The sequence below is a fragment of the Pleurodeles waltl genome, chromosome 4_2 (assembly GCF_031143425.1).
Source record: "Pleurodeles waltl isolate 20211129_DDA chromosome 4_2, aPleWal1.hap1.20221129, whole genome shotgun sequence".
In the NCBI taxonomy this organism is placed as follows: Eukaryota; Metazoa; Chordata; class Amphibia; order Caudata; family Salamandridae; genus Pleurodeles; species Pleurodeles waltl.
Window position 1 is genome coordinate 1,052,280,290 of NC_090443.1, and position 14,092 is coordinate 1,052,294,381.

The 14,092-nt window shown below is 43.6% G+C and overlaps 1 protein-coding gene across 1 annotated transcript in view; it reads right to left on the reverse strand.

Moving 5' to 3' along the window:
- Positions 1–14,092, reverse strand: part of UBE2L6 (ubiquitin conjugating enzyme E2 L6) — a 74,429-nt gene that overhangs the window by 25,016 nt on the left and 35,321 nt on the right. Inside the window, exon 2 of the mRNA XM_069233059.1 lies at positions 13,155–13,250. Within this exon, the coding sequence (XP_069089160.1) occupies positions 13,155–13,250 (96 nt within the window). The remainder of the gene's footprint in view (positions 1–13,154; positions 13,251–14,092) is intronic.

Sequence of the window (14,092 nt, forward strand, 5' to 3'; positions counted from 1 at the left end):
GCTGTGTACAATTTGTTTTTAGGGGGGTTCCTGAGGGTGAGACAATACCTGCTGCAGCCCTCAGAGACCTTCTCCCCTACCATGCCCTAGGTACGAGGGGTACCACTTACTAGGGACTTACAAAGGTAGTGGAGTGTGACAATTGTATACACTGTTACCTGTTTTACGGAAAGAGCATTAGCACTGGGGACCTACTTAGCAGGGACCCAGTACACCTAAATCAAAAAACCTCAGTACCAGTGAGCAAAAGTGGGGGCGACCATGCCAAAAAGGGCACTTTTCCTACAATTGGTAAGAGTAAATTTAGGGTTATGGGGTGGGTAGGGGTAAAGGTTGTTTAACACCAGCTTAGGGTTTAAAGTGTGGTACGGGGATTTTTAAGGTTCAGGGGTTATAGTGGTAAAGTGTGGTTAGAGTAAATTAAAACAAGTATTGGCAAAGCAAAATCGTCTCTCTTATGCAAGTGATATCAGCTTTACCAATGTGTTTTAGCCATGTTGTACACCAGCATGGCTAAAGGTTTGTGGCACAGAAAAGAGTGACGTGGAATAGCATAGCGTGGCACCGAATGAAAGACTTGCATGTCATAGAGGAGAGTGTTGCAGGGTCGTAGAATGCAGTGGCACAGATTTGAGTGGTGCAGAGTAGATTAGAGTGGTCTAGAGTGCAGTGGTGCAGGGTAGAGTGCAGTGGCATAATGTGTAATTTCTGTGTGTGGTTTTTTTTTTTTTTAGTTCAAAATTTTAATGTTCTCACTAAGTCATCTAACTATAATGTCACTTTTAATATATATCACTTGTTTTTAAAAAAAAAAGGGTTACAGGGACGTTATAGTTAGGCTTATACTTTAAACATACAAAAACCATAGAAATTCAGAATACAGTTAGAATTCTCTCAAGTAACTATAACTCGTACTCTAAGGTAACTAGAACTCATGCCCGCGCCATGCACAATTTTTTACTACATTACTATTATCAATGATGTTATCAAAGAGGTCATGAGTGCCGTAATTTGCGGGGTAATTAGCAGTGCATGGCTATGTGCGGCAGCAGTTAGCCGGAGGGCCTGGTCTGCGGCCAGTCCCTGCACCCAGCCTCCCTAACCAGCCAACCCTGAGAGAAAGTGAGAGACAGAGAGAGACATTTAGGCTTTGATGAATGATATACTTAGAATGCAATATTTCCGGAATAATTGAAAAGAAAAATGTTTTTGTCAAATAAAGAGAGTGAAATCACCTTTCATTATGTAACTTAAAAATGTATAGTGTAAAAGAAACGAAAGCAGGAAATGACCACAGACTAGAGGTGACTCCTTACTGTGCAGTGTCCAGACTCAGCTGTGACATTCAACCCACAGATTTTGAGGGGGGAAAGACCTCAATTTTCCATCACTCAGAATGTTTCAACAGTGAGAACACTACAAAATAAACAGGCATTGGCAAGCGATACTAGGATATGAACCTTCAGCCTACTGAGTGACAGCACAAGACCTTGACCATTAGGCCAGAAGTGACTGTGCGGCTCTGCATCCAAACGTAAATATCACATTCTTACCAAACATCTTGGTAGTCTGGCTCTTGTAAATCACTGCATGGAGGGACCATCGCAATGACAGTCTCACTCTTCCACTCCATTATTATCCCACTACTGCAGCTCTAAAAAATGCCCACAATGTGCGTGCTAAGCTTGAAGACCGACCTATCCTGCCAATTTCCTGCAATGAAGCTGTTTTCTGTATTGTAGCTGACATTTTTATGAGCAATCCAGTAGAACTTGAGGATCTTTATCCAATGATGTCATTTTCCACATGATAACTTCTGCACAACACAGCTTTTATCTCACTGCATGTGGCACAGACGATGCACTTATTGAGGCTAAAATCTTCGAAAGCAAACTGTCCAGTCAGTACTGAGCGGAACTCATTATGTTCGCTCGTTACAAGGTATGCTCATCATATCTGATCATATCTTGCGTTAGAATGCTTTCTGGAACAAAAATGACAAATTAGGTTTTGCATATCTTACCTTAGAAGTGAGCAAGGCACAGGGTGCACGTCATTCAAAAGACATAATGCAAAGCCAGGCAACGTTCAATACACTCAGTTCAAAATCAGAAAACCAAGTTTGTAGAGTTTGTGAAGGAAAATCAGAACTTTGCAAGTACTGGGGAAATGTTTTATACATGAAAGCACTAGTGAAAAACTTCGTATACGCTGATCGGAAAGGTGATCGGGAGCTGCACATGAAGACTGTAGAGTCAATGACTACTGTGTTTTGTGAATTTTACTGCATAAACTACATGAGACATGGGTCCTGGTATTTGGAAAGAGCGAAGAAGCTAGAGATGGAAAAACCATACCTCTACAGAAAATCCATCAAAAGACATTTTGTGGTGAAAGACAGAGAGTGGAAGGTTTAATGCTTTGACTCCAGACACTCTCTGGAACAGACAAACCAGAGATCACAAAAAAGCTCCAAAAGAACTGTAAGACACGTAAAAGTCATTATGTTGCTCAATGGCAGCTAGTTTACCATTAATTCCTTTCTATTTGCAATGTTTTCAGAGAGATCAATTCAAAATTAATGTTCCATTGTGAAACTGTTCCTCAACACAAACTTGTGGGAGAGAGAGGAGAACGTTTTAATAAACATGTTGACAGACTTCTTCATTTCATGCAGCAGCAAGGAAACCCCTTAGAAACGACCGAGCCTGTGCGACTACACAACTTTGTGGCCAAACAATATGTGGATAACGAGTAAGACACGTCTACTAGATGTCCTGGATCAAAGCTATACACAGAGCTGAAGCAGGAGAGATGTGTACTGAAAGAGAAAAAGCTGCTTGACACAGTCACTAAAGCTAAAACGTACACGCTTTTAGTAGGAGTTTCATCCAACCAGCCACTACAAAACAGGTCACAAAACAACTCTGGACATGGAGAGAGAGATGGATGCAGCAAAAGAAAGGGGTGATTTTTTCAGGGACATTCTGTCACATGATCTTCTTCCAACACACACACTGTTTGATGGAGAAGCTGCAACAAAATCAGTGAAGCACAAACTCGTACAAGAGCTCGGGAAAAAACTTTCACCTGAAGAATTTCAAATCAAAAAGGTATTCTCAATGAAAACTGCTGTTGTTGTGGACCATGTCACAATTGTGAACGGTCAAGATTTCATCCATGCAAAACTTCGGAGAGGTTGTTCAGACTGTTCTACAGATATTAAGGTCAGTGTGCATCTTGCAAGAACTGCACATTGTCTTTGACAGTTATCTTGAACTGTCAAAAAATGTGTGAGAATCAGACAAATGTCTACAAGTGGAACAACTGACCTTGACTGCATCTAAAATTCGACACCTACGCCTGTGCAACTTGATAAATTCTGGTCATCAACATCGATCAAGATGAACTTGGAGATGTTAACTAGGCAAAACATTGCCGATGCCTCAGTGAACTCTGACTTTCCAATTATTGGAAGTGTAAAGATTGTCAATGAGGAGTTGGGGCCTGCAAGAGAGATATTCAAAAGGTACCGACCATCCTGTTCAAGAACTTAACAACAAAGTGGACAAAGCTGACCTTCGTGTTGTGCCACATTTTGAGTGGGCTGTTCGAAAAGGTTCCAATCGAGTCATTGTACTGTGAAATGACACAGATATTATTGTGCTACTTAGATTTATTGAAATGTTCATAAGTCAAGGATTGTCAGTTACTTATGGATGCATTATTAATCAGGCAAGAAAAGACACTTAATCACGCTTCATATTCTGCACAGGAAACTTGACCCAGAGGTGCCCAGTGTTCCTATCGAGGCATATATTAGAACAAAGCTTGGGGCTTTAACTGCTGTGCCTGTGAAGTTTCTAAAAGGATTTGCTGAGACAGAAGAAGGATGCGACTTTAAAGACGTAGAAAAATACCTTGTGCGTGTGTAGAAAACGAGTTCTGATTGTCACACATTTGACCATCTTCAGAACAGTGAGTTCAAGAGATCAATCCAGCTAAGTGACCTTCTACTGACATCATATTCTGTGATGGACACATTAAAGGAGTGTTCTACTTGATCAGAAGATGCGTAAATGTTTTGGATCATGCATATGTAGAGAAAGATCCATGTGAATTTGGTTGGGAAGATATTGATGGGGTGCTAAAACCTATGAAATTTCGAAAGCCTCTACCCACAGAACTTACACGGACAGGAACTTGCAAAACCTGTGCTACAAAAAGATGTCCCTGTCGATATGCTCTTCTCAAATGTCCAACATTCTGCAAATGTACCACAAGCAATTGCCGAAACAAATAAATAAAGTGAACTATGAAAATGTGTCTAAAACAGGACTGAAACAGTTTTCATATTCAGATCAGAAATACTGTTTGGTGTATACATAAAAGGATTAAAAACCATTATTTGTTTTATTTCTATATAGGTCTCTTCTTCCTCTAATATAGCCGCCATTTTGGAAAATGGCGGAAGGGCCGCTCTGAGGAGTCATTTTCTGTCTCTGTAAGACCACTTGGCCCCCAAAACCTATGTTTTGACACTAAAATGAAGTATATAGGTCTCATGGTTCCTGAACTATTACATCACTGTAACACATCCACCATTTTTAAAAATGTCGTCCAGAAAAATTGGGCCCGGATCAGAAATGTCTACCCGAGCTAAATTACTTTTCTAATGATCCAAAAACACAAATCAAAAATCTCCAGACAATTTGTTTTTGTCCCAGGACATATATACATATATTCACTGGACGTTATAGTTAGGCTCAGATTTTAACAGTACCAAACCATAGAAATTCAACAGATATATTTGGAGTTACCTCAAGTAACTATAACTCGTGCCCTAAGGAAACTAATGACTCGTGCCCTAAGGAAACTAATAACTCGTGCCCTAAGGAAACTAATAACTCGTGCCCTAAGGAAACTAATAACTCGTGCCCTAAGGAAACTAATGACTCGTGCCCTAAGGAAACTAATGACTCGTGCCCTAAGGAAACTAATGACTCGTGCCCTAAGGAAACTAATGACTCGTGCCCTAAGGAAACTAATGACTCGTGCCCTAAGGAAACTAATGACTTGTGCCCTAAGGAAACTAATAACTCGTGCCCTAAGGAAACTAATAACTCGTGCCCTAAGGAAACTAATAACTCGCGCCCTAAGGAAACTAATAACTCGTGCCCTAAGGAAACTAATAACTCGTGCCCTAAGGAAACTAATAACTTGCGCCCTAAGGAAACTAATAACTTGCGCCCCCCTGCACAGTTTTTTCATCAAAAATTGTACAGCAAATATTACATTGATATTATCAATGATGTTATGAACGATGGCATGATTGCCGTAATTTGTGGGGTAATTAGCAGTGCATGGCAAGGGTACAAGTTATAATTACTAGAGGTAACTAATTATAACTGGTGAATTTCTATGGTTTGGTACGGTTAAAATCTGAGCCTAACTATAACGTCCCTGTAATCTTTGTTTTTTAAAGTGAATTTCTATGGGTTTTTTTAATTATATTTCCTAACTAACGTCCCTGTAATCTTTGTTTTTTAAGTGAATTTCTATGGTTTAAAAAAAATTATATTTCCTAACTATAACGTCCCTGTAACCTTTGTTTTTTTCAGTGAATTTCAAAGTTTTTTTTTTAACGTATAGTAACTTTAGTTACTATATGTTAATCCAACAACTGCCACACACGGCCTTTGGCCCCCTAGAACCCACTATAAGCACCCAACCTTGCACCGTGCACAGCCTTCATCTGTGTGCATGTGAGGTTGCCCACAAGACCTGGACTGCAGCCAGACCCTGCAGCTAACGCCCGCTAACCACCCAAAACCACGATGTGCACAGTACTTTGCCCGTGCGCAGCAGTAGCTGGCCGCAGCTTCTCTGGGTGTGAGAATAGGTGTGTATCTGGGCATGAGAGTGGCTGTCAGATTATCTGTCTGGGTGAGAGTGCGTACATCAGTGTTTTACTGGGTGCGTCAGTGTGTGCACGGGTCTGTGAGTGAGCGCAGGAGGGTGTCAGTGGGTGTGTGAGTGTCTGAGTGGGCTCCCCTGCGGTCCCAACATATTTTATTAATTTAATCTTTTATTTTTAATTTTTTATAAAATGCCTTCTACGCGCTACATATATTTTTTTATTATTATTTATAAAAATGCCCTTTTCGGGCTATCTGGGACCGCAAAGGAGCCCCCCAAGGACTCCCCAGCGGTCCCTATATATTTATATTTTTCTTTAAAAAAATGCTATTATGAAAATGCCCTTAACAGGGCTATCTGGCACTGCGGGTGAAGCCCCTGCTCATAATTCAATGTAGCCCCGGGGAGGTGGTGGGCCCCGGGGAGGTGGTGGCCCCCAGGGCTGTGGGGGAGGCCAAATACCAAAAGCATTTTTGCTCCAGGGGGTGGTGGTCCCGAGGGTGCGGGGGGCAGTGCAGCCTCCCCACTCATATTTTATCATTCGCCCCAGAGAAGTGGTGCTCCCCGGGTTTGGCCAGGAGCCCCCCCTATTAAAAAGTAATTTCTTTTTAATTTTTACAGTGGATTTGCGACCCCGTTGTGATTCTGCAGTAAAAAAAAATTTACAAATGCTTTTTGGCCCTGGGGTTTGGGGTGGAGGGTCCTTTTGGGACCCCTGCACCAGAGCTAAGGAGTCCGGGTGACTCTACCCTGGCACCTTTTCATTTTTTTATGTCTTTTTTGTTGTAGGACTCGGCTGAAGCAGAGTCCCAAGATCACTGCCAACACTTCCTGATTTGAAGTGTTGGCAGCCAATCAGATCTCAGCACGAGATCAGGAGGGGTCACGAATCCTTCCCATCCCTCTAAATACAAATTTGGATTTCCTTACATTTTTTAAAACTACAGAACAGATTTACACCAAATAACAAAGAGGGCTTTTTCTGGACCAAGAGCTACCTTTCTGGCAAATTTGGTGTAATTGTGTCCAGTGGTTTTTGCACTATTGCTGTTCAATTTTTCCTATGGGAATTAACATTGGAAACACTCTAAATTTCACCCCCACTTTATCTCGGTCCCCACTTGAAGGATCACCCCGAAACTTTCCAGATAGCAGCTCACATGACTGTCAAACTTGTTTGGAAACTTTTGTCAAGCGGGCCTAAAGATATAGGCAAGCAAAAAACAGCTTTTCTAGAGAATCTAGGTCCTAACTAATACTACTTAGGTGCGACCGCCACTAGGTAATTAATATATATATATATATATATATATATATATATATATATATATATATATATATATATTCATTCCTCTTACCAAGAGGTAATTCAGACTCCCTGTAGCTGCAAGATTAAATTTGAATGAATTAGCTTCCCCTGACACATTTTGGCCGTAGCCTTGCTCACAGATCACGGGAGCAAGGAGAGTCTCACAGGCGGTAGCCGACGTGGTGCGAAGAGCAGACTGAGCATCACGGATGGGTGGGCCGAAGTTTCACGCTGGTGGTCCTCCACAGGCTGTCAATGCTGCTGTGCGAAGAGACAGGCTGGCGGCGACTCGTACTGCATTGCAGTGTTAGTGGCACGGTCTTGGTGTATGAACGGGCCTGCTTGTGGTCATGAAGAGCCCAAAAGCTTTATTTTAAGAGTGGTGAACCCCACCAAGAGTCCAGGAGCTGAGAGGCACCACTTGGGGGTCCAGAATTTGCTGCAGCTGGGTCCAGGAGCTGCTTGGGGAGCCTTTTATGTCCCTAAGGCTCAGATTAGGAGACCAGCAACCTAGCTCTCCGAGTCACCCTGGGGTCCTGGATTCAAGATGAAGTTGCAAGTCCAACTCTTCTTCCCCAGGCAAGAGTGCAGCAGGTCAGCACAGCAGGGCAGCAGTTACTTTAGAGCAGCAGTCCAGTAGAGTGGCAGTCCTTGTACCAGCACAGCAGTCCTCCTTCCTTGAAGAGTATCAACAGGTCCAATGTACTGAGGAGTTGGTGTCTGAGGTCCTTCTTTTATACACAGTTGTGCCTTTGAAGTGGCTAGAAGCTTCTAGAGGCATGCCATTGAAGTGCGCAGATGCGCCACCTTCCTGGCCCTGACTCCAGACAAACAACAGGGGGTATGCAGCCCTTTGCGTGGAGGCAGGACAGAGCCTATTCAGGTATAAGTGGGGCTGTGCCTAGCTCCGCCCTCCCATGTTGCCAGTTATGGCCCATCCAGTCACACTTAAGCTCCTACAGTGTGAGCCTGTCTAGGAAGAATACACAAAGCTCAACTGTCACCCACACCCAGTCATGTGATCCAGAGACAGGCTGCAGGTACAAAATGGCTAAAGAAAATGCCAACTTTCTAAAAGTGGTATTTTTAGAATAGTAATTTAAAATCCTACTTCACCATAAGTTAGGATTCTAAATTAGGATTCCAGAGACATCAAACATGAACTGATTATCCCTACCCATTGGAAATTACACACACAAAATATAATAAGGTAATTCCAGTTTTAACCTATGGGAAGATAGACCTTGTAGTAGTGAACAAGCATTGGCATAGCCAATAGGTCTCGCCTCTTGGACCTATCCGCTTTGACAATTGCTTTTTATGGAACTGTACAGCAGTAGGGGTGGGGGTGATATGTTGATGGGGCATGAGGAGTAGCAGCGTTCCTCATTCAGACAAGCTGAGAACTGGTGGAGGCAAATGGGGGAGCCTGGGGCAAAGTCCCACAAGGCCTGCATGGAGCATGTTCAGAAAGGAGTCCAACTGGCTGCGGGCGAGAGGCTGGACTCTAGTCGAAGAATAAAAACAAGGGTGAGGGTGGAGCGCTGAGCATAGAGGCAACACAGGGAAGTGTGGGGGATGAATGTGAAAGCAACATGGGGTTGGTGGGGGATGGAGACGAAAACAACATGGAGAGGGTCAGAGGGACGTGAAAGCAACATGGAGAGCGTAGGATGAGGGTAGGCAATGGGGACAAGCACACATGCCCAAACACCGACAAATGCAGACTGTAAACAAAATATGATAGAGAAACAAAATTACAAGTGCCGGATGCCAATATTTTGTAGTGGATGTCAGGCTTTGGTTTTGCACCAGGATGGCCCTTGCAGCCGACAAGTTGAGGACCGAGTGAGGCAGCTGGGACAGTCTGGATCAAAGTCCCAAGAGGCCTGCGCAGAGCATGGATGAAGTCAGGGGTGGGGTTTAAAGCGGTGATATGGAATGCTGCTAACGAGCTAGCTGGCAACCTCAATGAGCAGGGTAAGGTAAGAGAAGAAACTGGCACAGACCAGCTGGGAAGGGGGAAAAACAGATATGAATGAGGGATAATCAAAACACTAAAATTTCTCCGAAATGTAGTTCCCCAATTAAAAAAGGGACCCTGAGGCAGGCACTAAAACAGGACAAGTGGAAGATGAAAAGTACTGCAGCGCTGCTCAGTAGGTGTGAACAAACAACAAAAGGGAGGGACAAAAAACAAACATTAACCACTTGGAAGCAAGGACTTTTAAAGGACACATTAAACAAATGAAAAGCAAGAGGCTGGCTGTAAGCCCACAAAATAGGTACAACATGTTACGAGAAGGTGTAAGTGCTGTCTAGACTTGACCTAAAAACGAATTTAAGAGTTTCTCACTACCAAGACATTATAAGTACAACCCTCCTTCTGGTTGTCAAGAGCCTACACTAGAGGCGACATAAGTATTGAAAGGAAGTTTTGGACCTGGAACAAGATTATTTTTGTCTGGTCGAAACGGCAGTTCTAACTGCACACACAGGCTCTACAATGGCAGGCCTGAGACATGTTTAAAGTGATAATTAAGTGGGAAGCACAACCAGTGCTGCAGGCCCACTACTAGCATTTAATTTACAGGCTCTAGGCACATGCAGTGCCACTTTATTAGGGATTTACAAATATGCCAAAGATGCCAATTGTATATAAGCCAATATTACCATGTTTTAAGGAACGATCACAAGCACTTTAGCACTGGTTAGCAGTGGTAAAGTGAGCAGAGTCCCAAGGAGAACAAAATGAAGTCAGCAAAAACATGAGGTCTGAAGGCAAAAAGTTAGGGGAAAACCATGCCAAGGATGCCAGGTCTAACATCATGTGAGCAACGTGCAAAAGAAGAACAGCAGGTGTCAGGGTACTCGTGACATGAGTGTCCGCCAGAGGAAAAAGTACCGAGAAACCGTACATGGTCATCAAGATTGATGAAATGAGGGGTGGGGATTGCATACAGTGATTGTGCTGGGGACTTTCAAACCTACATCGAATTCTGCACAACAATGAACTTACTAAACAGCCTTTTCATAACACTGCACAATAAAACCAGCACAGTACTATTCTTGGAGAAAATTACTAATCGCTCATAACAAAGGGGCATGATAATTGTGTAACAGAATTCTTAGTATTTACCTTATGCTCTGCTTATAAAAGAGAAGCAAACCTGTCTAACACCTAAAGAATTAGCCCTTCTGTGAAATTTTCTTGCCACACCATAGATCTATAAGTCTCCAAAAATAATTCAGTTGTTGCTTCATTTATGGCTAAACAACAGGCTGTCACACACAATGGCCTCCCCGTGAAAGTAGTACGCATGTATATGTGATCCTTCTGAAGATCATACCAGTTTGAACAGAAATCTGTGTTTCACTGGCATCATTATGGAATTTCAAAGCGAGAGAACACAGCACGGTATGAAAAGCAGGGTACAGACATTGTACCATATGAGGACTAAAGGAATCCTGTTGAAGCCCAACACAACAGCAAAGAAGGATTGGAGGTACGAGTGAAGCTTTACTGCAGTAATTCACCACAAAGGCTTCTTTAAATGGCATGTACCGCTATCTACCCCTTAAAGTACAGCCCTCACACCATACGCTCCTAGGCATTCGAATGATCATGTGTGGTGACCAACTTAATGATAAGGGTCATCATTTTAAGTCATTCCTGCTGGATGAGGTCCTCTATTTAAGTCATTGGATTCTTTCCATCAGAGTTCGCTTCAATTGTCTAACTGACAAAGTAAATATTCTCTTGAAAAACGTTGACCTTTTATAATCTAAACCTGTGGTCCAGGGACCCCTGGGTCCGCAAACCGTCCTCAGGGGGTCCGCGACTGCTTATAAAATTAAATAATATTAACACATTAGGTCCACAGCTTTTAGTAATGACTCAGTGGGGGGTCCCTGGATTCCAATAATGATTCAGTGGGGGGTTCCCGGGTTCCTGTAATGATCAGTTGGGGGTCCACAGAAGTCAAAAGGTTGGGAACCACTGATCTAAACCCTCCAACAATCAGAACCTTGTAAATTTATCTAAAACACCATGAACACTAATGGGGCCGCACAGAAAGAACTCCACACAGCATCACAAACTTATACTCAAGAGCTAAGGTGGTTTAATAAATGCACTGCATATATGAAGCCATGCACTAGCACACATCAGCTACCTCTTACACAACTGTTCTCCCACTTTTCCCTGCGGAAGCTGGAAGGCGTACTACCTTGAACTCTCAGACTCAGAGAATACCATGTCTATTCTCTCCCTCCTCTCAAGCTGCAGGACCTGCAATCTTCTCTGGCGTGAACATCATCCCTATTCTGATGGGATTCACATTCACTATCTCTAGAGGATGCTCACCTGCACAAAGCTAATCAAACCCCCCTGGATTTGTCTCCAAGTGAGTACCTCCTCTACACAACTGTCGATCTGAGGCAAAACACTGCACAACACAGATTGCTCACCCTGTTATTGAACACAACCTTAATCTTATTATGTCAATGAAGACACGGCTCTAAGAAGCATTACAACCGGTTATGGACCTGCTCGTCTGCCATAATTGCCTGTCCAAAGCCTAATGTAGACGCCATCAATGTAAACACTCAAGATTTGAGTCGGTCACGTGTCAGAAAATGTTTCATTTTCTCTAGAGCCCATAAATCCCTGATATTTGGGCTGGTGTAGACAGCAGGTGCGGGTTGTCTGTTTCACGTCTCTGTAAATAGTTGGTGCGGGCGATACTGATTGCTCAGACCTGTAAGTTCTTTTACTGGCAGCAGGGTGACTGTGCGGAACATTAAAGCTTTTGCTTGGTGGCGGTCAGCAGGATGGATATGCCTATCATCACTAAATACAGGGTCTTTCCGTGGGAGCAAGCTGACCACAAGTAGCGTTGGTGTCAGCATGGTGTTTCGTGGTGAACAGGGCAACTCTGCATTTCGTTGGTCTAAGCACAGTGACCCTGCCTATCAAAGATGTCTACAAGTTAGTCATTGGAAACAGAGTGACCCTGAATCCCTAATCGGAGTATGTCTGGTCATTCACTGGGCATAGGGTGACACTGCACATCACTGTCTACATGGTCTTTAACTCCGAGTGGGACAATGCTAAGAACTGCCTTCATGGCCCGATAGTGGGAGTAGGGCGACTACATCCGCACGGTGTGATTCAGGGCAGGTCAATGCTGAGCATGCCCTTCGCCTGCATGGCCCCTTGGTGGGAGTAGGGTAACTGTGCCTGCTTGGTCTTTAACTATGAATAGGGCAACCCTGACTATCATTAGTGAGAATGGTCTTTACTGGAAGTCGAGCAGCCCCATCTACCATTGGTGTCGATGGAACCTTTCACTGGGAGCAGGGTGACCATGCCTCTCATAGGTGTCTACATGGGTTTTCAACCGGAGCAGGATGAGAATGTGTCATCATGTTTGTATGGTCTTTCAATGGGATAAGGGCGGCCAGCTTGGAATGTTTAGTCAAAGTTTAACAACATTCAATTCAAGATGGAAGAACGGGTAAAAGCATACACAGGCAACCATCTTAGAATAGTTTGAAAATTATAATAAAAAACATGTTATAATATTTACGTTTCGTAAAAGAAAATTGAGAGAGAAAACATTGGCTCTCCAGTCCAGGCACCAAAGGAGATTGTGTTTTTTAGTGACCTGTGTGTACATACAAAATGTCTTTGCTCACAGTAAGGAGATGCACTGGATGAAGTGGGTTCATTCTCTGCCGCAAGCTTGATGGGCGGAAGCAAAATGTAAACGACAACAGAATAACGGATGAAGAGATTTAGCTGAAAGTCCCTCATGTAGATATCTACACATATATGCATGTTTTGAAAAACAAAAAACCTTGGCTATTGCCAGACCTAAAAACACAAACTGAGCTCCCCCACCTATTTTGCCCTAGGACTCACCGGTACAAGCAGGCCTTGCCACAGCAGCACATTGGTATCATTGGCCTGCACAGACTGGAAGCAGCGAGAGCCAGACTTCCTGATCTCATCCAGCTCCTGTGGGGAGAGACAACAGGTATTGTAAAGAGAGGCTGGCAAGGCATCACAATAACGACACAGGACCTGCACCTTTGGAACCTGCTGGCACCCCTGGTGTCATGCTGACACCCTTCTGAGCCCACTGTGGCAGATGCTGGCAGCCCAGGAGCTCCAGTGGTGACCCCACTGCTAGTAGGCTGGCTGTGCTCCTGGATCCCGGGCAGCACCCTTGGGTCATCAGATCCTTTTCAGTAACTACCCTGTGACCCCACCATTGCTCTCACCCCAGTAGTGCAATCCTGGACCCAGTGCTTTGAGAATCCTTACAGCAGTGCTGAGGACAGAGAGCACCCCAGGTACCCAAACACTGAGCTGCCTCCAGGTGTGCACTGAGAGGACATCACAGCACCCCACACACCGGAAGATCGCGGTAACTCAGAGGTGATGCGTATCCTGCATGTAGACCGATTCTTATCATAGACAGAACAACATTATAGGGTTATGAAATGAAACCGGAGAGGTTTTTGTGCAGCGCACGTACTAAGGTGTGCAACAATGAAGAACCAGGAGACTCTGAGAAATAAAATATTTGCCTAGGATCACAGTTTGTGCAAGAAGGAAATGTAGGATCAATACCAGATTTTCCCATTTCAAGCTCTGAAATGCGGCCGCTAGATAAGTATTGCTTTCTTTTTAATACCTTTCTTTTTAATTTCTTAAAGGAGTACGGTAGACTTCGTTCCATTGAAATGTAGTGTTTAATGTATTAGAAATCAATGGTGTACTTTCCTCCATCGTGAAATGAAGTTGTAATAGACCACCTGATCGCTGAAGCTACTGCTTGCTCTCCTGAAGGACCA